Genomic DNA, 27,056 nt, shown 5'->3' on the forward strand with positions numbered 1-27,056 from the left:
TTGCTCCCACTAAGGGAGGAAGGAGACCAACAGCTTCATAGTACCAATTCCATCTCAACCAAAAGGCTCTAGTAGTGCCAAACGCCAAACATTAAGAAAAGTACAACTGGGAAAGGCAGTTTAAAAAGAATACTTAGAAAATTAAACACAGGTTGGAGTTTTGTAATACCAGCTAAAGTTGTGTTTGAAAATGATCTGAAGGAACTTTCAGCAAGAGCTCCGGAAACTGCCAAGAGAGACCACCACTACTATAGTTCTTGTGAGGGTTGTTACACTATGGCTAACAGATCTGAAATAAACAAGAAAGGTCATACTGCTGCCTGTACTGAAGTACTCTGTACTTCAGTTTATCCATCTGTACTATGGTGGTCTCTGCCCTTTAAATTATCCATCCCATAACATCAACTTTACCGCTACACCTAGCATGCAGCAGTAACAACAGCAACAGAAACTGGAATAGTCTCTTATACTGGTACCATCTAGAGTCTTGCAGAAGTTGAAAGTCAGAGTACTATGCTTCATATTTGATTTCTGGTGCAAGTAGATGTCAGAGAACCTAATTTTTCTGCATAAGACTTAGCATGGTAACAAATGCACCTTATTAGCAGAGAGGAAAACTTATCTTCTACTAAAGGATACAGAATGTCTGAAGAAATCTGTGTAAAGGTCTGATTCTAAATAGAGACTTGCTAAAATAGCAAATGGCAATTTTTTCTGTACTTGAACACTCAAATATTCACTGAAAAAATCAACTTGGAGAAAACGCACTGTCTAAAATCTGCAAATTTAGCAATTAAAAAAAGAAAAAAGGCAGCTTATTGATGATGTCTAAGTCAAATAAACAATGAAAACTTTTATGAAATTGTGGTAATTTCTAAATGAGAGAAACGTGAAAACTGTCACTTTTGAAGATGAGATAGCCAGAAGTTCAATTTTTGCAATTTCAGTCAAGTCAGCAACAATTCAACAATTGCTAAAAATAGAAATTTACAAGAAAAAACATTCTGCTGTATTCAAATATATAAACAGAATATTCTAGATTTTTAATACAAGTCCTCCCCCCCACCCCCTTTTTTTTTCCCAGAAGGTTTACATTGCCTTTGATCACTACTATATCTACCTGCATCTGAATAAAAGTTTGTACTTCCTCAACTTTTTCTTTTGCTGGTGGATTCAGAAATGAAATCAGTGAAATATTTCTTTCATGCTCTTAAGGAAATAGGAATAATTTACATCCCATGCTTTAACAGACGGTCAGCCCAGTGTGATTTCTGCATGCTTAGTGTCACATAGTGTATCTACAATACAAAGGAGAAGGACAAGTTCAGTGTTCACACTGTGTAGCAAAGACATTGCTAGCAAAAACATGACATTATTTCTTTGCTTCAGGATCAAGGAAAAAATAGATCAAGATAACAACAAAGATATTTTTTTTCAGGCAGACAGAAAAACTGGGGATTATTATTCAAGTTTCAGCATTTGCTTCAAGCTGCTATTACTTTAAGTAGAAACTATTTATTGTCAATGTTACTACAGAATATATATTATACTGTAAGCCAGCAATACACTTGAGAAATAGCAGGTAATGTAACATAATAATGAAACATTGTGGCATCGATACCAACAACCACTTTGTATGTGATTCACCTTGTTCAGCTCTAACAATGCCATTGACTTGATGAGCGTAGCTACACAAAAGAAACAATTACTTGAGTAGGCCCACATGAAGATAGCTTGAAAGCTCAGTACTAGAAATAATAATAATAGCACTTAGAAACAAAATCTTTCTTTCTAAAATATTGAAAGCTTCAAACAGCTGCTTGGGCAAGTTTTCAATGTACTTCAGTTTTAATGAAATGAAAATTCATAATTTGCTTTAAAACAACAACAACAAAAAAAAACACACAAACTTTTCTTCATAATTTCTTAATCAGCAGTGGTTTGCTATGTGCTGTAGCTGCAAAGGCAATATGACATAAACCCTGCTTTCTTTCCTAGGGTTCTGTTCATTTGTCTACAGGTTAATTTGCAAACTGCATGGAAAGAACCAGTATCTCTCATTTCCTTCTCTACTTCTGTTTTCCCTTGGTTCTTTCATAATTTTTGTCCTTTCCTACACGATGTGTTTTATACCTCCTTCTGTATACTATTTTCATGTCATTCTGCCTCCAAACTGAATATACAAAACCAAATGTGCCATGAAAAAAATCATTTGGTTATTTTAAATAAATTTCTCACCTATAAGAAGCTGTCCTAAATCCTTACAGGACTGGTAAAACACAACTAGAAATGTAGTTATATCTTATATCCTTGCTGAATTTCCCATTTTCTAAAGCCTACTTCTGAAAAAACTATTGGTTTCAGTTCCTCCCCCTCACAGTCCTTCCTTCTTTAATCTTAGAAATGACTAAAAAATTCATAACCATTAAACCATTAAATTCTTACCTGAAATCAACTCACAAAAATTCCACTACCCTCATCAACCCCCTTTACCCAGTAAATCCTATAAACAGTGCTTTGTAATGAAACGTAGGGAACCTTAAATACACACTATAAACTGCATAATATTAAGAACCATGTTTGTGTACTGCAGCTGGCTTCTCAAAAGCTGCTACATTTTCAAATGCTAACATCTCTTATCCGAGATATTTTACATGTTTATGCAAGATCTATTAATCCTTTTCAACATGAACTAATTTTGCTTGAAGAAAATAGCTTTACTTACTAGTGAAAAAGGTACTGTCAGTTGCTCCCACCATAGAAAAGATAACTAAGGCACTAAGCAACTTTTCAAACTACTCTATTTATTTAATGCGTGAACAACTTACTGAGAACTGTGACTAGATTTGAAAGGGTGTGGAATAGTTATCAGGATCCATATACAATAACTTCATGTTGATAGTTGTCACTTATCATATCCTTGGAAATATCTAAGAACAAGATTTACAGACATCACTTTAGAGCTCATACTTACCAAGTTTTCCCTTTTTTTTTTTTTTCAATTTCATACACATGTTTACATATGTAAGGCATATATGCAAGGAAGGCATATAAAAAAATACTTAGCTCTTCACCTGAGAAAACGTCCTACCAACAACGCCTGAGACACCAAGAATATATTTACTGATGTCTAACTATTCTATTTCTTTTCACAAAATAATAATTAAAATCTTAATAGTGGGGACAAATATTAACTTGCACAGAGATACTCCTTAGAATTTAATAGATGCATGTGCCCCATCAAGTTTTTCATACCTTTTATCAGCAGCTTGGGCATCAACAATTTATAAAAAGATAAGCAAAAAAGCAAACAAACCAAGAAACAAAGACAAAATTAACATGTTTCATAACTGATAAATTCCATGGGATCATTTGGAGCAATATCTGTGCTACTCATTGACAAAATGTTGGCAGTTCTTTTCTTTATCGGTTTGTAAACAAAGGTTTCTACTGTTTTGTAAGAAAACCATATGACAGAACAGATGCACAGATTTCTGTTCTGCCTTGTGTATTATTTAGAAAAGTTTTAAGAAAATTATGTATTTATTTACTTAAGTCATGCTATATGCATCAGGGAAAAAAAGCCCATCTCACATATAACAAAGTTCAATTTATTTCTACAGGCTGACAATCAAGAAGGAAAGCAAGAACCACCCAACACATTAGGCAACTTTGCTGAGATATTAAGATCAGAAGGCACTGAATTCTACTTTCATTTTTACAGAATGGCTTTTTAAACAGGAAATCTTATAAGCCATACTTAAAAGTTCCACTGATAAAAGGACATTTATTATAGGGTGAGTTGATTTCATTTTTTTTGAGATATCTGATACATATTCTCAGTCCTCTGCATGCTATTACAGTTAGAAACAATATATCCTTTGAAATCTTTAAACAACATATGCAGAGGAAGAAACGTTTAGCAGAAACATAGTTGTATGGGATCCACTGGTTGTTTAATATTTGTCTCCATTCCATCTTGGAAAAAACTCCTTTTGGTGAAAGATACAGTGTAATTAAAAAGAGCAAGAACATCAGTCCTTAGTTACTATATTTACATGCATACATACACAGCCTTGTGACTCTTTCATGGGCAGAATGCCATTGACTTTTATATAATTTCAAACAAGTGATTTATGTGATCAGGTGAAGACATGTACATGATATTTTTTCAGCTCATTTCCTCTCTAGGACTGTGCTTTTATTTGGAGAGAAATCTAGGTTACTACCAGCCAACTTGCACACTGTTGGAAACATGTTTAATGTTTTGGCATTATGATTGAAGCAACTGTCAAAATATTTTATTCTTTATTTTGCACAGATGACATCTACTTGGATGTAGCACAAAGATGTTGTGCTTCTTAAACTCTTGTATGCTCCCTCTGGGAAGTGTGAGTGCATTGTTGTCATATATAAATCCAGTGTAGGACTAATCAATGTTTATAAAAAGAATGACAAATTGTTGCACAATAGGCAGTTGGAGAAAAAACACATGCATCTGTTGTATTATACAAGCCACATGCAGTACACTAAATAGATAAATGAGTAACAGGAATCATTTGCTAACTATGACTTTGAAAATGTGAATCAGAAGGACCAAGGTGAAGAACAGATAGCCCCAAGTCTAACTAGATGTTCTGTGCCAGTCAAACAGCCAGCCAAAACAGGTCTTTTCCTCAGCCAATTGTTTTAATGCTGCAAGTGGATGACACTCCAAATGTCCTCCTCTTTCTCTGCAGGGAGCTTTCCAACTCAAAAAGACACCTAGTCTCTGAATTCAAGAGATGAAAACAAAAATTTCATCTTGCCAATGATTGCCCTACAATCCAAATGACTTTTCAGTTCAGGTTTTGTCTGTATCCTGAATGGATGCTGCATGTCTTTAGCAATTTTACCACTGGGGAAGAATCCCCTTGGCTAAACTAAGGATGAGCTTACAAACTAGCTAGGGTATTGCTTCATAAATGCACTCCTTTGGATCACAATGACATGCATCAACTGGAAATGGACTGCTTTGTCACAGCAATCCAATCCTGAAAACAGAAGCTATGTAATTCTCCGTTATGCTGCCTTAAAGAGATTCCTTGTTCCCTGAGGACATTATTGGTACTAAGTATGCATTAGACAACATTTGCAATAATTAGCTACCAGTTCTTTAGAAGCCCAGCCCCTTCTGGAAATGTCTCAATACTGTTAGAAATACGGTAACACAGTATTTAATATACAGGAATAGATATAAACAGTAAAGTAGTACATTATAAACTGTAATACAGTTTATGAGCTTTTTACTTTAAACAGTATAAACTCATAATTCCTCATTCTGCAAGCTGAGTTTACATCTGAATTCTCTATATAAGGTAGTAGGAAGAACTGTTGATGGAATTGATTGTCATTGACTGAATTAGTACAAAACAGTTGGTACTGCTGAATCAGCAAGGAGGTACGCATTGTTTATAATGTTTCCCTTTTCCCATCATTTTATTCTATTAGATTTGTCTAACAAACCACAAAGAAAAACAAAATAAATAGAAATCCCAGTCTAATAAATGCTGTGCACAGATGGATTTTTATTAATGATGAGTTACAGAGAAACCAAAATACAAATTGTAACCTACATATAAACCAAATAGCACTCAAAGACTCATTTTCTCCTCACACATGGTCAACACCCAATAATGGACACAGCAAACAAAACGAACACTCATGAATCAGGTATTTTGTAGTTCAGTCCATCTGATCCTCTGAAGCATGCAGAACAGGATCATGTTCCAAACTGAAGCTAACCTCTGTTGGCCTCACAAGTTCAACATACACTCCTTGAAGCCAGAGTTTCTCTTTAAACCTATTAAAAAAAAAAAAAGTCAGTTAATATTGCCTATATTTTAAAATGGTGGCTGTTGCATCATTTCCTTTCATAATCAGCACCATAGTAGGTAACATAAGTTGTTGGTCTTAAGGCAGTAAGAGATCAAAGAGCAAAAGCAGAGTGACAAGACAGAACATAAATTATCCTAACACTATCTTACTGACGATAAATAATCAGAGAGTACTTTAGGTATAACAAACATAAGAGATTATTATTATTATTATCTTTTAAAGAAGAATTTCAATCTTTCTGCATGATCTACATGTTTTAATCATACTGAATTCTATATTAGCACCACATAAAATTAACACGATCTTGCATTTGATTTCATTGCTTTGGAATACCCGTCACCTCACCGTGATACAGTGATATAGAAAACACAGAACAAAACACAAGGGACCAGTGCTTGATCTGCCGTCCATGAGAGAAAGCATGCAGGCAGCTTCTGATGAAATGTGAACAGCTTTTTTAATCAGCATATAGAATAACTTTCCATTTGCATGGTGCTCTACAACTAGATAAGGCAAGCCTCAAGAACTGATGAAAGAAAAAAAAAATGTTGCTCTTTTCTATGACCTTTTGGCATAATACTCACTATGTATGAAAAGAAATATATATATTTAGATATTTTCAGGAAGCAAATGCATTTTTACATGACCAGTGTAAAATTAATATTTTGAGAAGACCATGAAGGAGAAGCCTGACAGCAGTCCCACAGGTTGTCAACCACTTTTCAAAGTTACGTTAACCATTACTTCTTGAGACCCACAGGGCCTCTTTTCCATTATATTGCTCCAAATAACTTCAAGAAAGAAAGCTATTTTACCATACCTAGTGAAAACATCTTTTCACTGTAAAACAGTGAAACTCTTACTAGTTTCAGTCATGCAATATACATTATTAGTAGAATTGTTCAGTTATTTTCTGTTGAAAACCTCTGACAGCAAAACTGTGAATATAAATCTTTTCCCAACACTCAAGTCCCAATCTTATGTCATCTTACCTGATGCTCGCAATGAAACAATGAACTGACAATGGAGTAAACCAGATTAGTAACAGTCCCAAGATATAAAAACTCACCCCTGAACACGTTACAACAAAGCACATGAAGTTCTAGCATTATAAGCTACAGTTGGCTATCAGAGCCTAAATTCAGAAGGCAAGATATAACCTTGTGCAGGAAGTCAACACAAAGACTATTGACTTTAAATACCTCACTTAATCTCTTCAAAGTGCATAATGGAATGTCTTTGGCATCTTAAATCAGTTAACAAGTAATGATTGCTCCTGTGCTAGTAGGATTGTTACTAATACTTCTACAAAGATGCTTACCTAGTAGAAAACTTTGCTTGCATATTCGTTTATTGAGACTTCATGTTCTAGATGTATGACATTAAAATGAGGTCTACTCTCATAAGGATCATTTTCCTTTTGCTTATTAAAGGTCCAAAATATTACAAATTTCTGCATGGCACAGCAGACAAGGAGCTCCTATATCAACTTTGTCCTGGAGGCTGCAACTATTTTATTAATTAATACATCACAATTTTTAAATGTAGATCACATACCATGGGATTATTTTGCAGACAAATACTCCTTCAGTACAGTCAAATGTTACCTGTGTATTACAATTACTTACAGATTCAATAGTTGGTTAATATTTGGCTGATCTTTCATATAATAAGAAATAATTGCTACTAGAGGTTTTTGTGCATGTTGCATTTTAATAAACAACAATAATAATGAATATACTGCAGTAAAACAAGAAAATTAGTGTCTATGCATATACGTATGCACATATAGAAAATGTGAACTGCTCTACTTGGGCAACATGCTCTTGCAAAGAAAACGATTCAAGGCTTTTGCAAGATATCCAATGGTGTTCTGCAAATGTTAAATACAAAAGTTAGATTTAGCAACTACTTTCTCCTTTAAAAAGGAAATGCTAATGGGCTAAAAATTGGTATACTCTAATGCCATGTCAAAAGTCCATCTGCACAACAAAGGACAAATACTTGAGTCATATCAACCTTAACTTCTGGAATACTTTTTACCTTTGAGTTTTTCAGTTGTAGGTTAATATGTAGATTAATATAGCTAGATATAAAAAATAAATCACCAAACTAAATATCTTGTTCCACATAAATTCACTTTTCTATTGTATTACAAGGTCTTTAAACTAATAAAATTTAATACCTTTTAATGCAGGATTAAATGCAAAAGGCGGTCACAGTATGTGCTTCGTTTACATTATGCAAAAATTCATAGGAACAGAAAGAGTGTTTGATGGGTGCTTCATAAATTAGTTTTTAGAGCTATTTGAGTATTACAAGATGTAGCACAGAGTAAGCTGCAAATTACCTTAATGGGAGATGTTTAGTGACTGGCCTTTGATCTCTCACATAAAATGTGTCCTGGGTTTGTAGTAGTTCACCTGTGGTGACATGCACTTTTTCTGAAAAATATCCATCTTTCCATTCTGATTTAGTCTGAGTTACAGTGGAAATTTCTGGGGTTTTATTTTTCTCTGAAACAAGACATGTACATCAGTAAGTGGAAATTAGGTTCTCAAGTAATATGGCAATGTGCCTTAAAGCATGCAGCTGGCCAGGGTGAGTCACCTATCACTGTTACAACAGCAGAACAGTGTGCCTTTCCAACTTCATTGCTGGCAACACAGATATATTTCCCAGTATCAGCAAGGACTACATTTCTTTTTAAGAGGTAATAGGTATCTCCTAATTTCTCAACCTGTAAAACAATAGAACGCACATAGGAAATTATAAGGAGCATAAAGCAAAATGTATTATCTCTCTCCAAGAAATATTTTAAGAACTTTAGAACATACACTGATATCTCCAGCTACCACTTGGATATCATCCTTAGTCCAGCAGACATGGGGTTTGGGCTTTCCATGTATAGTGCAATGTAGGATTAAATCTTCTCCTTCCTGTAAAGTTGTATGTCCAAATTTTTGTATGAAGCTTGGCTGTTTTCCCTGTACTGAAAAAAAAAATAAATAAAATTATTCACTCTACTTTAAATGGCACAACTAAAGCAACTGAAGCAAAAATCCATTCTCATAGTTAGAACGTTACCACATTCCATGACAAAGAGAGCCTTCACTGATACCTGGAACTCAGGATAACTTGTTTGCAAGACAGGAGTAGGCAGACATCATTTATCTACATAATATAAAGTTTGCTGAAACACATAGATATAAAGCATCCAAGAATTTCATGCATCAGGAGTGATATTAGATTCACGTAATGATAGCGAATCACATTCTTTGTGTAGTAATAGGTAAATATATGTGGATTACTGTGTTTCAGTGAAGAGTAAATAAATATCTCACACAAGTTTAAAGGAAAAAAGTTAAGACAGCTAACTTGCATTTAGTGTACTGTCATACATCACACTTTACTTCTTTTTATTCCAATGTTCCAGTCTAAAATGTTGTTGAAAAAAAAATATATTGTTCTATATTTACAGCAATGATTACAGCCAGAACACGGCCTCTGTACTACTATCATCAAGACCAATATTTTGGCCATCATTAACACTGAGGCCACACACTATGAGATTATGCAGTACATATTTGATTTAGATGAAGCATGGACACATAATTGCATTTATTTTGCAATAACCAGAGCACATGAGGTAGAGTTTGTATTGGTTTCATGCCAACTGTAGGAGGACAGATGATACCTGAGCCAATACCAGAGCACAAAGTCTGGCCAATACAAATTAACTCATCAGAAATATTTGAAGAAATTTCAGTCATCTGAGTCAGTTTGTACTGAATCAGAGCTTTGCTTTATGTGACAATAACTTTAATGAGCTGTAAAGCTGGATGTACTGAAGCATCATACTTCTACCCAAAGTTCCACTTAAATTCTACCTCCATGGCCACATTAAAAGAAGAATAAGACTTCAGAATTCAGAATAAGTATTTATGACACAGGGAATTCAGAGCAGCTCTGATGCTAACACACAGAATACACAGAAAGATAAATACTGTAACAAATATAAACATTTTGCTTCCCTATTTCTTATTCCTCTTTATGATAAACTATAATATATCTCCGTAATATTGAGCAAAACTAATCAGTCTTTTCAGAAATTGAAGGTTACTGAAATGTACTACAAACTATGCCAGCATCACCCCATTGTATTACAATAAATACTTTTGCTTTATGTTATTGTGAAACAAAAACCAGCATATGTCACAAACGTTGCCAGCAACATTTAAATCCATAATATATGGATTACTAGCCACTCTCCTTTGGATGTATTTGCCTAACGTGGGACTGTCAACATGGTGAGGCAGACATTTTCACCTCCTGTATTAATACATTCTTTGCTTAGGTAAGCTATTACTCAAAAGAAGCTTTCAATAAAGTCTTAGCTGCATAACATTCTTCCCATCCTGTAGGTCTGAGGCCACAACACAAAGCAGAAGTATGTGACTTTTACTCTCATACTCTTGCTAACCTAAGATAGCTCAGTAGATCAACAGCTGAGCTCTCAGCTGTTGAAAGCTAGCATACACAAGCTGCCACCATTGTTACATTGCAGAGATTTGGAATCTGCAGCTTCACTTGCAGCTTCACTTCAACAGGAGAAACAACCAAGCAACCAAAGAATAAAAGATTTGAATGGAACTGTGACAATGATCAATCAGATCACATCTTGATTTTGGATCATTAAATCAGCAGAACACGGAAACTAAGATGACCAGTTTCTAGACAGCAAAGTGAAAAGTATGTGGAAGAAAAAAACAAAACAAAACAAAACAAAAAACACAACATGAAGTGGCAGTAACTACAACTCTTTGAGGAACATGCTACAGTACCCAACAAAGGAACATTCTGATGTAAAAAGGAGAGATCTTCCTCTGACAGCAACCTTCAAAAGGAAATATATGATTATATTTCACCAATGATTTGCCCATGATAACATAATGAAATGCTAGAATAAGCTAAAACAACTTGCCAATTAAAAATGATTCCTAGGATAGACATCGTATGAACCACAAAGTTTAGCAGGAACAGATTTTTTTCCCTGCCTTATGGAAGAAACCAAATTTCAGGTTGTCAGGGCTACTGAAAACCCACTCTGTCAACTTCATCCAAGAAATTTGTCTATTCAATTCATAATATTAAATGTTATATATATGTTGGAAACAGTACAATTCTGCTGTGAACTGGGGAACTGGCAAGCATGAAAAGGAAAACTCAGAGGTCTGCAAAAACTGCAGGTGGGGAGAAACCTGGGTTTGACTTCATCACGTGTTTTTTACCACCCCCACTGATGCTCAAACACAGGTGGTACCAGATCAAGCCAAATTGTTTTCAGCAGCCAGTTTTTATTACTATGATTCATGGTTATTCTTAATCTGTTTACTCTGCGCATGTAATTTTCAAACCTCTGAATGTCTTGAAATGCGATGTTAGGAAATTTTACCAACGTCTAACTGTATTGTCTACAAAAATTTAGACTAGACTGAGATTCATACCATGCTGCTCAGAGAATTTGGATTACTCTCAGCATTACTCTTACTTGAAACTGTATTTTATTGTTTGGTGATTTTTGTTTTAGTCAAGCTACTAACACACTCAGAAGGAATTTTATTAAGAAAAATCAAGTGGGCCAATGATCCCAGCTGATCAGCAATAACCATATCCAGAGCTCAAGTCTCATTGAATACCATGCCTCAAAAAGGAAACTAAGCTGTAATTTTTAAAGACTCCCCCGCACACACAAAATAATACTACCTTAGTCTACCAAAGTCTCCAGAAAAAGGAGCAGAAATAGGCATACTTTACCAGTCATTTGAGAGGAAGCCACCTTCTCCACTGCAGCTCCATCCACGTTTGATCCAAAGCCAACCAGAGGAATGCCTCAGCCTCCCTTTGCTTATTGACTCACACCTAGACCCACAATCAGCTGCTTCTTTTGAAAAATAAAAAGAATTTCCCCTTTCCCCTCCAAATTTGTACACCTTGTGTAAGCACCCTTTCACATAATTCCACTTCTTCTAGTCATGCAATCTCGTTCACCACTTTCTTTTTAAACGGGTGCCTGTATATGGGGAAGGAGGAAGAGAAGTTAGGTTAGTAAAGTACCTAAGCAGAATATTTTTGTTGTGAGTCTGAAGAGATATCTAAAACTGCTCCTTAAAAGAGCGGTCAGTAAGATATAAATATTCTTGGATCTTACATTAATTGTAGGTTCAAAACTGTGGCCGTGGGAGCTCAGTATGGTAAAACAAGAATGCAGAAAAAATGGAATTCAAAACACCCATGTGTACTATTCTGCTTGTACAGAATAGTTAAAAGAAGGAAGCAAGGTATACACAACACGAACTACAAAGAGAAAAAAAATAGGGGTGGGGAGAGAGGAGGGGGAAGGAAGCCTGGCAGGAATTTTCCAGCAATTTTTTTGTGGAACTCATCAGAGTCATCAAAACAAGAGTATTTAAACCAGATTACCAACAAAGCAGTACTCAGTATTGACTACACTGTTGTTTAGAAAGCGAAGCATTAAAAACCAGGACGCTTTCAAGTATCTCGCTGTGTAGTCAGTATCTCTAACCTCTTCCTTTTTAAATTTTATTTCTTGCAGCTATTAAAAATGTGTCTGATATCCACATAACTATTAAAAATATTTCTGATTAAAGTTCAATGCAATATGGTACTCACTCTGAGACAAGTGAAAACCAAGTTTAGTTAATCTAAAATTCACAGAAATTTCCAAATTCTCTGAGGAATGTTTTAATGAAAAATGAGATTAAAAACTTCTGCACTGATTTACAGAATCACAGAATTTCTAGGTTGGAAGAGACCTCAAGACCATCGAGTCCAACCTCTGACCTAACACTAACAAGTCCTCCACTAAACCATATCACTAAGCTCTACATCTAAACGTCTTTTTCAGACCTCCAGGGATGGTGACTCAACCACTTCCCTGGGCAGCCCATTCCAATGCCTAACAACCCTTTTGGTAAAGAAGTTCTTCCTAACATCCAACCTAAAACTCCCCTGATGCAACTTTGTCCGTTCCCCCTCGTCCTGTCACCAGTCACCAGGCACGTCCTGTCACCAGGCACCCCCACCTCGCTACAGCCTCCTTTAAGGTATTTGTACAGAGTTGGTCTATGTTTACTATTTCAGTGTGTCAACATAGTAACAGCATGAATGTAATACTTTTGTGCACCCTTAAATACAATTGTATACTTAGATATTGAAAGTTAGATTCCTTTGCATCTCAATCTCTTTTCACAACTTGAAAGATGTCATTTAATATTTAAATAGAAGCTTAATTCTTGGACTTAATCCAATGGTAGGAAACTTATTCTTTCACAAAAAACATGTTTGAGTAAAAATGAGAGTGGATGTGCTGGCAAGAGCACAGATTATAAGCCACTTCATCTGCTTTTGAACTGAACAGTAAAACTAATGCTTACTTTCTTTAGAAAGGCAGCTGGCTTCCCTGGGTGACAGGTAATCTACTGGGGTCTTCCATATAATCGTTGGATGCATATAATTTTACTCAGTGTTCAAAGACTGTTATATCAGCATTCTAGTGATCCCCATGGGAATAATTTTTGTTTTGGCTTTGCTCGATGTAGCTGGAGACAAGACATTGACTTTTTGTTTTTTCCTTTGATGAGGATCTGTTGAAATCTGAGGTATGGATTTTTTCAGTTAGAACTGGCATTTATGGTTCAAGTTGGAAAAGGAGTGTTAACCTCACCAAGCGTGGACTTTCACTACCATTCTTCCTTGGTAGTTTCGCAGTCAGAGGGCAGCTTTTCTTTAGTGACTTCTTAGACAGAAGTAGCTTAAGAATGTCCTTCTCTAGCCAACAAAATTGAGCATGGATGGTGTTTCAACACCATATTGTAGCAGTGATCATCTACAGGAACATTTCATCAATGCAGCTTCCTCTTCTACAATGTCTTCCGGACTATCATCCTAAATCAAGACTCAAACAGCAATGCCTTAAAAAAGTCCATTAAGATAAACTACTTTTCCATATCTTGTTCAGTATATGAACTACCAATAAGACTTTCAAAATATTATTTTAAAAAAGATAAAAATAAATAAGGAAAATACAATCTTTAGCAACAATCCTCATTTCATGAATTATTTAAACTATAACTCAGAGGAACAAAATCAGATTTTAATTGTATTTCTGCAAAGGGGTACAAAAAGTTAAGCATACAAGACTAGAAATATGAAGCATGATACATATGCAGAGTTTTACTGTAAAGGGTAGAATATACTTCATAAGCATATAGAACATAGATTTTCAACAGTTTGAACAAAATCTACTCTCCTGCTCTGAAGCATCTTTTAATCTCTTCTTCTCTTAGAGATTACAAAGATTACAAAGATTACAGTCTTCCTTGCTATGCTTGAGAGTGTGTGTGTAACCCAAACTCCAACAGCAGATAACATTACTGGTTAGTTTCTAATAATAATAATAGTGAAAAGACTGAATAAATCCCACTTGGGTTCAAAGCTTTCTCTCACCCAATTTTGCAAACTAGCTTCAGATATTGTCTGTCAAATCTCACATGAACCAAGTAACTGAGATCTCTTCTGCTTGTTCTAAAGCCTTTTAAGTAACATTAAGAATAAGAGCAGATACAGATTTAATGTAAATGTGTATGAGAGATAAGGTCTACATAGCTGCTCCCTTGTAATTCCTCAGTCTGGATGTACATGAGGAATGAGAAAGAACACCCCTCTAGGAGTTTTCTGTTGCCTTTTCAACTCATAGGGCTGATTATTGTAAATAGTAAATAGTCTTTCTTGAAGTGCTATCAAGCAACTGGATCTGACTACCAGTCTATATCCAAGCTACCTCTGGTTTCTGCTCCATTACAAGATGAAATGTTCAAGTTTTTCATTTTGATAGAACTACAAGTGGGGTTGTGACAAGATTTTCTGAACAGAATTAGAATCCTTGACTCCTGAAGGACAGAAGCTCACCCTGCATTGCTGTTTTGATCCACAAGTGGCTTTCCTCCAACCAAAAGGTCAACTTTGTGCTGAACTCACCCACTCACCATATAAAGATGACAGAACAATGATTATTCTAGCATTGAACTTTCTGTGGTTTTCAAGATGAAGCATCCACACGTTAAATGATGCAGCTTTGAGTGCAGCCTCTACAGAACTGACTCTGGTACTAGCTTTAGGACAGTTAATGATTAATTTAAAGGCCTGATTCAGGAAGTGGCAAGGCAGAAGAGAACATCTTTGCTTTCTCTCCTGGTTTTTTGCCCCCCCCCCCCCCCCCTTTTTTCCCTTTTTTTTTTTCCTTCCTTGGTACATAAACTTAGCCTCAAGATTGAAGGCAAAAATGCCTGGGAAAGTGATCTGAGTGTCCTATAAAGTTAACTAGAAAGCAAATCAAAACATCCATGAGTACTTTTAATTTTTGAATGATGGGCTTCAGGAAGAGTCACAATTCTCAGTAAAAACAGAGCACCGAAGGCAGCCATTACCTAAGATTTTTTTTTTTTTTTTTCCAAACACAAAATAAGTGTTATAAACAGGATACAGTTATACTGGCAGCTGTGTAGCAGACAAAGCTTTATAGTGTGTAGGAGAGTCATGTGGAGTTTGTTCTTACCATAATACTACTTAATGTAACAAACAATTAGGTAAGTCAGCTTGCTCATGAAGGTATTGCTGGATGTTTCTAACTACTAAAGGCAGATAATGTCACAAGGGCATAAGCACACTAAACTGAATTTTACTTTTATGAAAATTGAAACATTCAAAATTGTTCTAATTAAAAAGAGTTTTATTGTGAAATAGAAAGTAAACTTTTACAGAAGAGGTGATTTTTATAGCTGGGAGAATGGACCGACTTTTTCAGGAGATGACTGAACTCAGAAAATTGCTCGTTCAGGGTTTAGTTAAATATTTTGTTTTATCATTTGCTCACTACCTCCTCTCCTCTTCCTCCAGCTCCCTCTTATAATTGTGCGGTTGTACTCCCTTAAGAACTTCTCCTGCTTCAAGGGTACAGGAATTTTAATAAAGTTACACTCACATATCTAAATGTCAGTGTTCAATTTCATTGACGCCCTGCAATTTGCAATATGTATTCTGTTCACAGCATGCTGCACAGTAGAAGGCTTATTTTCTTTCAGCAATATGTGGAAGAGAAAGTAAATATTTCCTCTAAATTTTCCACACCACCATAATCATAATATGAAAGATGAAAATCAAAGATGCAGGAAAAATCATGTGTCTTTCTCTCAATTGGTTTTATGATACTTAAACAAATACTAGGAGTAAAGAAGGATTCAAATGACATTTAAGGATTTATGAATTAATTTTTCCACTAGCAGTTATGTTGCTTTTATCAAATATTTAAGCAAAGTACTTAATAAATAAGATCTACGGCTGTCCTAGTCAAGAATGAAATGCAATATGTTGATAAATTTCTGCTCTGGATTAACTACTTTCAAGTTACAGAAGAATTCTATTTGACTGATTTTTTTAAATTACTTTATTTTTTGGTGTGAGTGTACTTTTGAGTATTTCTACAATGTGATTGTTTGAAATAAGTGCATTAAAATTTTTAAATGTGCATAAAAGCTAATTTCATAAACTATTAATTTTCTTTTTCTCTATATTAACAGTATAGAAAACTATCATAAATATTTATAATTTTAATTTTATAAGAAGGCAGAGAATGATCACAAGCATCTCTCTAAGCAGATGGATATGTTGGAAGGTCTCATTTTGTAAACATCTGCAGGTTTTGTTCTACTTTATGCTAAGCATTGCTTACACAAATCCTGACAATTCTGGGTCAAATCTCTGTAGTGCAGATTATCACATCTCTGTTGTAACTACTGCAGCTTTTATTTGTGGAGATGACTCTTTGGAATAAAACTGAAATTTAAATCTGATCTATGGCAGTACAATCATGAATATTACCATTTTATACTAAGAAGCTTTACCTTACAGATAAATAATAAATAAATAAATAAATAAATAAAAGGTAAATGAGAAAAACATCATTGGAAATAATAAATCTTATGTTTAAAATAAAATTATATGCCCTCCTCCATCCCCAACAAAAATTGTATCATAGAAAGTATGTTGATCTGAGTGCACTATCTGGGTGTATTTTGACATGTAATAGACATTAAAACTGTTTTCAACACTTCATATTGCCAACATATTTAGAATACAAAACAGGGTCTTAAATTTTAGAAAATCTTTGTAACTTATTTTTATCTCAACATCACTATGAGAAAGAAAAACAATCATATAATACTGGTATTGAGAAACAAGCAATATATCAAGTGTGACACAAAAGTAGTTTGGTACAGATGGCGAAAGATTCGGTGTAGGACAATAAATTTCATGTTGCTTTAGCATGTGAGAATTAAGTACAGTGCAGTCAATATTGTACTTTTGTGAACAGCCAGTACATTAGTGATATGCTAATATAGATGACACACAGCATTATCCAGTCTATTCTTGTAATAGGTGGCCTGTTACCTTTCACGTGGAGAATGGCACTTGATGATATGGTGCCACTAGAATTTTTAGCCCGAACAACATAGAGCCCAGCATCTTTATCACACACCTTCTGAATGAGTAAAGTATGCTTTTTCTCCTTTTGTAAAAGCTTTAAGTGCTCATCTGCAGTCACTTTCTGGCCCTTCTTGTACCTGAAGCAGAGAGTCAGTTTTCACGTCAGATTTGTATCATGTATGTCAAGCAGAAACTTCCAAATTAAGAAAACCTCTATAACACAAAGTTGGCAGCAAGAGAGAGTTCACTGTCATGCTCTCAATCCTCATTTTTCCAAGTTATATATGAATATAGATGCATATTTAAATTACTCAAATTGTTGGAAAAGACAATCTTAACACTAGAAAATGTGGCTCTGAAAATGTTTTTCCATGGACAAGTCACCCAGTTATCGCACTGCAGTAATCAAGGAGAGTAGCACGAAGACCTGTCCCCTCAATTTTGTTCTGAAACATTGTTGCCAATAAAGTGTTCAGTCAATCCATATTCAAATCAGGGGAAATAGCATCTTAAATGCACAAGCAACATACAAACTTTCTGTCTTACAAAGAACTACATAAAGAACAGTCAGGGACTTATTCCTCCACCTGAGCCCACTTACATTTACTTAGTTCACATAATAGACAGGATAGAACAACATAACCTGATTTATTTCAGAAAATTGGTGATCACTTGAGAATCAGTCACCAAGTATTGGTATTGACTCCTGATTTACGAATTGGAAGTGAGAGAAACTTCTGGCTCTTCTTGCCTGATAGTGTTTCAGTATATGCTGCTTTTAACCTAATTCAAATGCAAACGTGATTTTCCAACTATATATCCAACAGTGTGTACATCAGTACAACATACATGGTATTGGTGTTACCATACTTATTTTTTTCTCACAAAGATTAATTTTCTATTTTCATAACTTTATTGTTTGCAAAATGCTTTCAGTTGAATGTTATTCTTAAAAAGACCATGTGTCATCGGTATACATACTTTTGAGCTAAATTAATGCTTTCTTATGATAAAACAAAATTGAAGGTACCTTGTTTCACCAGCAATACTCCTCAAAGTGTAGAATAATTGGATTTAAATTAAATTTATTGATACCAAGAGAGTGTACTGCCAAGGCTGCACAGTCCAGTATTTTTCTCAGTGCTATAGAATAAAATTCTGCTTACTAAGAGCTTATAGTTTACTTGTTTTGCCCTCTACGCAATATAGATATTTTACATGTGTACTATTAGAAATGTCTTCAAGTTAAGATTATTAAGAGGCATACCTTACTTTAATTCATTAAAGGAAGGCCTCCACTGTGAAAGTCTAATGGAATAAGTGACAGAACGGCAAACAAGGTAAAAGTTTATGAAAAATAGGCCAGCAAATACAGGACTAACACTGAAGTCTTGGAATCCTGCCTCCTCTTTCAGTCCCTGTCTATCTTTGCATGGAACTTTTAAAAAGTTATATTAAAAAATGTTTGTATAACAATATCTGTATTTCTCACAATAGAGTATAAAGAAATCTAATTAGACAAATTAGACATGTAGCAATTCAAAGTGAGAAACAGAGAGAGCAAGTATTTCATATAAAATGGTTACTCATAGTGTAGACACTAGGGTTTTGTTTTTTTAACCTGTAACCTCTCCTGGTTTTGACAACTCTTTCACTTCTGTATAAATTTGTGCACACCTATACATAGTGACTATAAATATTTGTGTCTGTCTGTATATTGTGGCAAGTTCCTGAAACAACGAAGATGAATTACTTAAGAATGTTGGATATGTTTGCATGTGTTTGAAACTCTCATTATTCATATAATTAAGTACAGAGAGATTATTTCAAGTAGGTTAATTGTCAAAACAATTTTTAAAGTGGGAAACATGCAGAACTGTGGAGTGGTAAGGATACAAGCCATTTATTCTAGTCTATAGATTAATGTATATAGATATAAGTGATTCAGTGTGCTTCACTAATAGGTATATTTAGTTTTTCTTGTTATAAGCTACCCACCATGTCAGTGTAGGCTCTGGGAATCCTGTTACTTCTACTTCCAAGGTTACTGGAGAACCTTCCATGACGGTTACATTAGACAGAAGCTGGGAGAAGTTAGGCGCCTGTCCAGTTAGGCTGGCCATGCTGTTCTTTTCTGATGCACTTTTAATCTCTTCTCGGGTAACCATCTGCCTCTGACAGCTTCTGGTGGCGTCTGATTGAAACATGAAACCTGAGAATGCATCAGGCAAAGCATGCAGCCTGTCCTGGGTTTTATTACAGTTATTCAAGTCATGCAATTGTTCTTGTGCTTCTGCCATGCTTTTACGAAGTTCAAGGTGTTGCAAATGTGTTTTGCACACTTCTCATGCTATATACTGGTTTGGCATTCACTGTGCAGGAAGCAGTGCTAGCCTCAGATATTGCTTGTAAACTATAAGCTAAAGGAGCTTCTACTCTGACTTTTGGATCAGAATCTGCTGAAGAGATATAAAACTTCTCAAACTGATCAGATGGAATTTCCATTCTAATTTTTGTAGCATCAGCATAAGTAGAATTTGTTAAGAGATCAGATGCTTCCATCAACTTTTTACCAATAGTGGTTTTTTTGTATTTGCAAGCTATAGGAACTGGCATGCAGATTATGCGAACTACAATAGCACTGCTCTTCTAGCTCCGTTTCAGAAAATAAGACATTTGATTCTGGTGTCTCAGAAAGCAGTGGCAAAGAGATATCATCAGGTGATATACACTCATATTCATCTCCAGAGGGTATTTCTTCTGCCAGGAACTCAGTCTGTAAGCTCTTCTCTTTGGCCGAAGATAACAGCTCTGTATCCTGTGAAACAAGATCCTTACCAGCTGGGCAGATAATTGGAATATCAGCCAATTTATTCCTCTCCTTAAATTAGGAGTGGACAGAAGAGAAGCGAAAGAAGAAAAACAGAGAGAAAGAATGAGTTACTAAGCGTCACCTTTTCATGTAGAAGCTATCAACAATATTTGGAATATTTCCTCTAATTAAGCTTAATTATTCTGAGAAACAGGAAGAAACACGAGGAAAGGATAGTCATTAGAAAAGTTTGCAGAAGTTAACTGGAATTTCTGTTTGGATGGACTAGCAGAAAACATAGTAGAAGAACTTAATACAGCAGTAACAATAAAAGTACCTCTTCCTGTAAACAAATGACAACATGTGGATTTCTTGCTCTTTTTACAAGAGCATTTGTAGTGTGTGAGTGTGAAAGGAGATGGCACAATGCCGTCTCAATGGAAAACGGTTACATAACAAAAATAGATTAACAGCTAAGTAACTGGACTTCTGTTATTTGAGTCATTGGTCATATTCAAAATTTAAAATTAAATCTTTAAGACATTTTTTTCAAGCATTTTATCTTTTCCTTATTTTGTGACAGTTGTTACAAGACCTTGTTCAGATATTAACACAAAATTAATTGTAAAATTATTTTTTTATTTCCTTGAACCCATCATATTTTACAAGTAATTGGATTTATCATGAGTGCATTCACTTCAATTGCAAAACATCAAAGACATTTGATTTATTACTGCCTGCCTCTTGAGTTTTGTTTAGTGTGTAACCACATAGTCTGGGCTATCAGGCTTTGTTTGTGTCATGGCTCACAGCAAAGGTGTTCACAATGTTTCTTATGTACTCTTGTTGTTCTCTTAAAAACATATTTAATCCAATAAGCAATGTTTCTGTCACCTATAAACAGTTCAATCAAAGGTATGGTGTGGTACACCGGGTGTCTTTGCTCTCCAAACCAGACCTCTTTGGCAGTACCCAGTACACAACTGCAGCAGCACAGTTCTTTGGACTTTTGTTTTGTTTTATTGCTTTATAATAGAACCTAATCATTGGAGCACTAATTACCACAGTAAAAGAAAAAAGAAGCAGAACCTTACATGCACACTTGATCTGTATGTATGCACCCATATCTGTAGATATGGTAAAATTAATACAGATTTTTTTCTAAGTTAATAAAATAATTATTTAAAACCCAGATGACCCTTGCCAAATATGCAAATGAATGAATTGAAGAAAGTTGTTTTGTTTTGTTTTGTTTTGTTTTTTTTTTTACAGTGTCTATTTTATCTAAAACATTCATTTCACTTATAAGATGAAACTCAAGTTTGTGTATTAAATGCTTTCCACATGCATGCTCTAATGAGCACCAACTCCCAAAATATCTCTGAAAAGGAATACATCATGGACATAAACATAATAATTCTCTTTCCAGTTTAGCGAAATATGTAATTTTTTCACCTTTCCAATTACTAAGAAAAAAATATAAACACTTGAGTTGCTTCTTCACTTGGTATGTATTCAAAATTTTTACCGGGTTTCTAAATAATTGTCAACTATTCCTAGGAAATAGTTATTTTTAGAAATAGATTTCATTTTGCTTATAAAAATTTCTTGGGTTTGCAAATTTGTCACCCAGCTCTTTTATCCTTACCAGTATTGTTCGAAGTAACCATGTCAGTCATAAGCCTGACCAGATTTGCAAGTCTTTCTTAAATTAAGTTTTAATAGACACTTTGGCAGCAAAAATCAGGCTATTATAGTTTGAATTGCAGTAACAAGTTTAATAAACCAAACCTAACTAAATATTAAGTTAGGAGTCTCAAGAATATTACATTCTGCGCAGGTATAAGTAAAAAGCATGGGTCAAAATGTCCAAATTGACAGTTTCTATTGTCTGAATGAAGTTAATGATCCAGATCCATCCTATTGAAGAGCATATGCATATGTGCACACATTGGCATATGTTTGGGCAACTATGGGAAAGCCAAAACAATGTTGGAGTCCTCCACTAACTAATCTAGTATCCTAGTGCAGGGCTGTGCTGCCAGTTTCATGGTCAACACACCTAGGGGGTGGACTACAGAATAGAGCAGAGTTATTCGAAACACTGCTGCAAAATGACCCTAGGGAAACTGCTTTTGTGCTGATGAAAAAAATTGCAGGTGGGCAGTGAGCCAACTGTCAGACAGGCAGCATGAGGTCTTTAGTCCTTGTGTGATACCTGCAATTAAATAAGCACGAGAAGCACCCACTTTCTAGAGGGTGCTACTTATTACTGAAGCAAAATAATACTGCAAAAATAGCTTGCAGAAGTGCAGACAAAAGTATATACTGTTGTCTCACTGGAGGAGAGGCTGAGAGTGGGCCAGGTCTTTTCTCAGAAGGAATGAAAATGGAAGACAGAAAAGCTCTAGTAAGAAGAAGCTACTACTTCTTTAAGTGAAGTATGGAGTGATGAAAAGAGTGGAGGTATCATAGTTGCCATACTTCACATCTGATATTTGCTGTTCTGCATACCCTTCACTTCTTCCATTGACAGCTGATGCACAGTCTGACAAGGACTGACAGGGTTGTGGCCTTGCAAAATAGGAAATAGAGCTATGGCCATCTGCTGGGTGAGGTGATTTTCCGGAGGGTGGCTTTTTTGAAACAGACACAAAATTCTGAGTAAAATCTAGGCTACAAGTCAAAGGTGAAACTCTCATTGGCTTGAAACAGAGGTGACAAAGTTAATTAAACTCAATTTTGTCTCATCAGCAGAGAAGAGGGTATTCTGTATTGAACTGAAGGGAATGCTAATGTTAGTTGAATCTCTATTAGACATAGTTTAATGTCTTGTAATATTGGTCTACATTATCAGCTTGCAAAATAGAAATTTTAGGGCTCTAAATCAATTGCTAATGCATCCTACCTTTGAAAAGACTTATATATACACTACCATCCATTCATATGCTCATGAAAGATTTCACATAGTGAATTATTTACTTTTGCAGACCAAGACCCCAATGCATCAAAATGTTCTATAAGATAAAGGAATTAAAGTCAATTATATTTTTTATTTTTATTTTTGTAAAGCCTAAGACTACATTTATTCATTGACAATCTGAAATCTTTCACATTCATTTACCATGTATTTGTAAATAAGACATTTGTCTTCTAGAACTTTTACCATTCTAATACATACCTAATTTGTTTTTCTGCATGATCTTCAACATGCAATTCATACTTCAGAACTTATGATCTCTGTTGCATGGAATTTTGGCAACTGAAATGTAACTAAAGTGTTTTGATGTGAGAGTGAAGTAAACTATTTGATGTTGATTTCTGCTGTTTAGTTGAGGTATAATGTCATACTAAGAATACAGCAGATTGTATGATGTCATCATACTGAACTACTGACAGCTGTAGTTTTGTCCCATCACGTTTTTGCTATGACTGCTTTTCTATTATTCAGACTGCTGAAAAAGTGAGGCAATTCTGGCTTTGTATTGGATTTCTAATACTGTAATTAAGAGAATCTAAGCTCATTAATGTCTGTAAAAATGTGTTATTTCTGACAAGCAATGAAACGAGGAGTAAAATTCCTTTGAGAATGCACAAGAATGCCCATCAATATGATTTTAAAATAAATAAATCTCAACATGAAAAGCAGATACCTGCTTAGTGTTGGTAGGAGTCATGTTTCTCTTCTCAGTAATGTTTTTTGAAGTTGTAAGCAATATATCTGATCCCGTCTGAAATGAAAATGTTTAATTTTTTTTTTTCTGATGAAGACCTCAGTGATTCAAAGTATCTTAATTCCCACCATTATTTGCTCAAGTTCTAAGCTATGAGTCTTCTATTATAGCATATTACTTATAATTCAAATACTTCCATACCTTGTTAATAGAGGTTATAAGCCTGTTAGGTTTCTGAGAAATTCTAACAACAGTCTCCTTTATTACTTCCTATACTCCCTTAAGTTTCCCTTAAGGGGAGTGCATTCCTCCTTCCTCAAGGGAATGGTCAAACATAAGATGTCTTTGTTATGAATACTGTGGCAATAGTACCACATTGGAAAACTGGTAAAAGAGTATGAAAAGAAGATTTTCAAAAAAATAAAACTGTTTCTTCTGTTAGAGGAGGATGAGAAGATGCATAGATGAGTAAAAAGGCTAAAAAAAATAATAAAGTGAGTAAGGAAGAATATATGCATTGGATGGAAGGCAAAGGGGCATCTAAAAAAAATTGAAATAGAAATTAAAATACCAAGAGTACACTGACAGCATTCAATTTCAGGGAAGCTCAAGCCTGATAAGTAGTAAAGTTTCCAGTAATACACAAAATCTTTGAAGAAATATAGTTCTGGTAAAAACAAATACAACAATAATTAAAAAAAAAAAATCGAACTGACCTGCTGCTTTTTTTCCTCTGCTTCATCTATAACAGTCTTACATGCATCTTGGCTATTTCTTTCTTCTTTTTGCACGGTAACCAACTCTTTAACACACTCATCTTTCTGCCATGTGAAAAGAAAATTAAGGTTATACACAACAGAAGAAAGTACTTAGTACTCATGCTCTGTACAGTGGTGTAGTTAAACAATAAAAATAGACCTGTCCTTTCATCAGGGCAGCTGTATATGGCTTATGGAAAAATATGCCACAAAACCTGATTTATTCATTCCTGCATAAGAAAAAAAAAAAAAAAAAGCATTTTTTAAAGCTGAGGGGATCTTTTTCAAGGTAGGGAAAGCATAGGACACTAAAGACTGAGGAACTCAAGTACATGGCCAAGAATCTGAGGAACCCATTTGTACCTGATATAAGGAAAGGATAATAAGGGATAGGCAATATGACATTTTTCTTTCAATTTGTTAGTTTAAAAATGACAGGAAATTGAATTACTAACCATGGCATTGCATACTCATGGTGTCAATTTGTCTGGATAATTTGCTGAATGATTTCTCATAAGATTCAGACATCAATTATTGAGATGCAGTGGAAAACAATAAAAAAATATTAGTTTTAGAATCTCAGAATACTCTATATAGTACAAAAAAAATCTTTCATCTGAAATAAGTTGCATAACTACTCTCTATTGCAGAAAATTCCCTTTTGATAATATTCAATAAGTATTTTTTATTCATCTCCAAGTATCACATAAATGAAAGGTTAAAGCAGTCAGTAAATAGTTTATGAATGATTGTGTGTGAGGAAAAAGAAAATGTTCTCCAAAAACCTCTGTTAAAGGGATAACTTTACATTTATCAAAATCAAAAAGTATTACATTGTATTCAGCTAACAAAACAGATCAAAAGATGAAGCCCTGTTCTGACAGAACCAGGTGCTACTGCTCTGCACAAGATACCATTTTGTACCATTATGTATATGTGAACCAGAAGGAGAACCTCAAAGAAGCTAATTGTTATTTATATTCATTTTTCTTTATGCTAGCAATGAAGGGCAAAGTTTCTTTCCATTCATTTAATGATTTTTGAAACTCATTTGTACTTTTGGCATCTCTTACTGCTTTTAAGTGTATTAAAGGATAATTCGAATGTTGATCGGTTTTTATATTATAAGAAATAATGAAAAATTCCACAAAATAAAAGTGAAACAGCATTCAACATAAACAAAACAAGGATATTTAAGCCTCTAACTCTTCTAACTTCACACAGTTACCCCAACATCTATTGCTGAATGTGGTTTGACGCATTACTTTGAGACTGCGGGATGGAGTAGACTGAGTCATTATTTCAGAAATCTATCCCTCCAACTGTCTTCCATAATTCTGGCTTAGCTGATACATTTTACCTAGATATGTTTAAAGAAGCATAGCAGAATACAAAACTAATACATTTGTTGTTGTCTTTATAAGTCAGGCTTTTTAAATTTAAATGACTTTGGTTTTAACATGATTTGTATTTGCAATATATTAACATGATACTTTTTCCTATAATGTAATAAAATACACCATTTTGCATTCTATAGATCTGGCAGTTATCTGTATTTCAGTACCAAGGGAAAAGAAATATGAAGAAAGTATTTGTCTAGGTATTGAAAGAAAGAAATTGTGACACTTTCCCCTAAAGGTTACTTGAAAGGAGTAACAGGTCTGAAAGAAGTCCAGGAAACAAAACAAAACAGAACAAACAACAACAACCACAAATGAAAAAAGGCACACAATGAGTATTTAGTGTCCAAAGAAGTAGCATTTCATTGAGTTATAATCATTACTTCAGGTAATGGAAAAGTGAACCAAGAAATGTCTCACACTCCCATAATAGATGACACTAAACCTGGTATGTTCATGCAGATGGAATATATTCTCCACATAAAAGAAAAATACCTGAATCTGCTTAAATTCTCTCAGAGATCTACACAACTCATCAACAGAATTAAGAATTTCTTTGTACTTTGATACAGCTTTTTCAACATACTTCTTTCCTTCTTCAAAACCTGAAAAGGCAAAATAACATAAAAGTTCTTTTATGAAAAACAAAACCCCAAATGCCTCAAACACAAGTATAACAGTCAATATACATTATATCCTCCATATAATGCAATAATTTTATTTTTCTCTGTGCTTATTTTTGCTGGAGTTCTATGATGCAGAACAATGTGTTTTCCTACCTATTACTTGAGATTGGACCTCACAGTATCCGCATGTCTTCTGTTGGGCTTCTCCTTGATCTTACTACTGTCTGATAAGTGACATTGTTTAAAAAACCCACTGCCCTCAAAGCATCTCCTAAACTATTAGACCAATTATATAGCCAGAAGACACCTAGATCCCTGCTATAACAAAAGATAGAATGGAGAAG

The 27,056-nt window shown here is 34.7% G+C and overlaps 1 protein-coding gene across 1 annotated transcript in view; it reads right to left on the reverse strand.

Moving 5' to 3' along the window:
* Positions 1-3,642: 3,642 nt before the first annotated feature.
* Positions 3,643-27,056, reverse strand: part of CCDC141 (coiled-coil domain containing 141) — an 82,616-nt gene continuing 59,202 nt past the window's right edge. Inside the window, 11 exon segments of the mRNA XM_068685835.1 lie at positions 3,643-5,842; positions 8,228-8,393; positions 8,488-8,617; positions 8,715-8,869; positions 17,407-17,579; positions 19,441-19,788; positions 19,790-20,028; positions 20,030-20,323; positions 23,908-23,985; positions 24,645-24,749; positions 26,582-26,691. Of these exon segments, the coding sequence (XP_068541936.1) occupies positions 5,725-5,842; positions 8,228-8,393; positions 8,488-8,617; positions 8,715-8,869; positions 17,407-17,579; positions 19,441-19,788; positions 19,790-20,028; positions 20,030-20,323; positions 23,908-23,985; positions 24,645-24,749; positions 26,582-26,691 (1,916 nt within the window). The 3' untranslated portion in view covers positions 3,643-5,724.

This window comes from Anas acuta, chromosome 6, assembly GCF_963932015.1.
Source record: "Anas acuta chromosome 6, bAnaAcu1.1, whole genome shotgun sequence".
In the NCBI taxonomy this organism is placed as follows: Eukaryota; Metazoa; Chordata; class Aves; order Anseriformes; family Anatidae; genus Anas; species Anas acuta.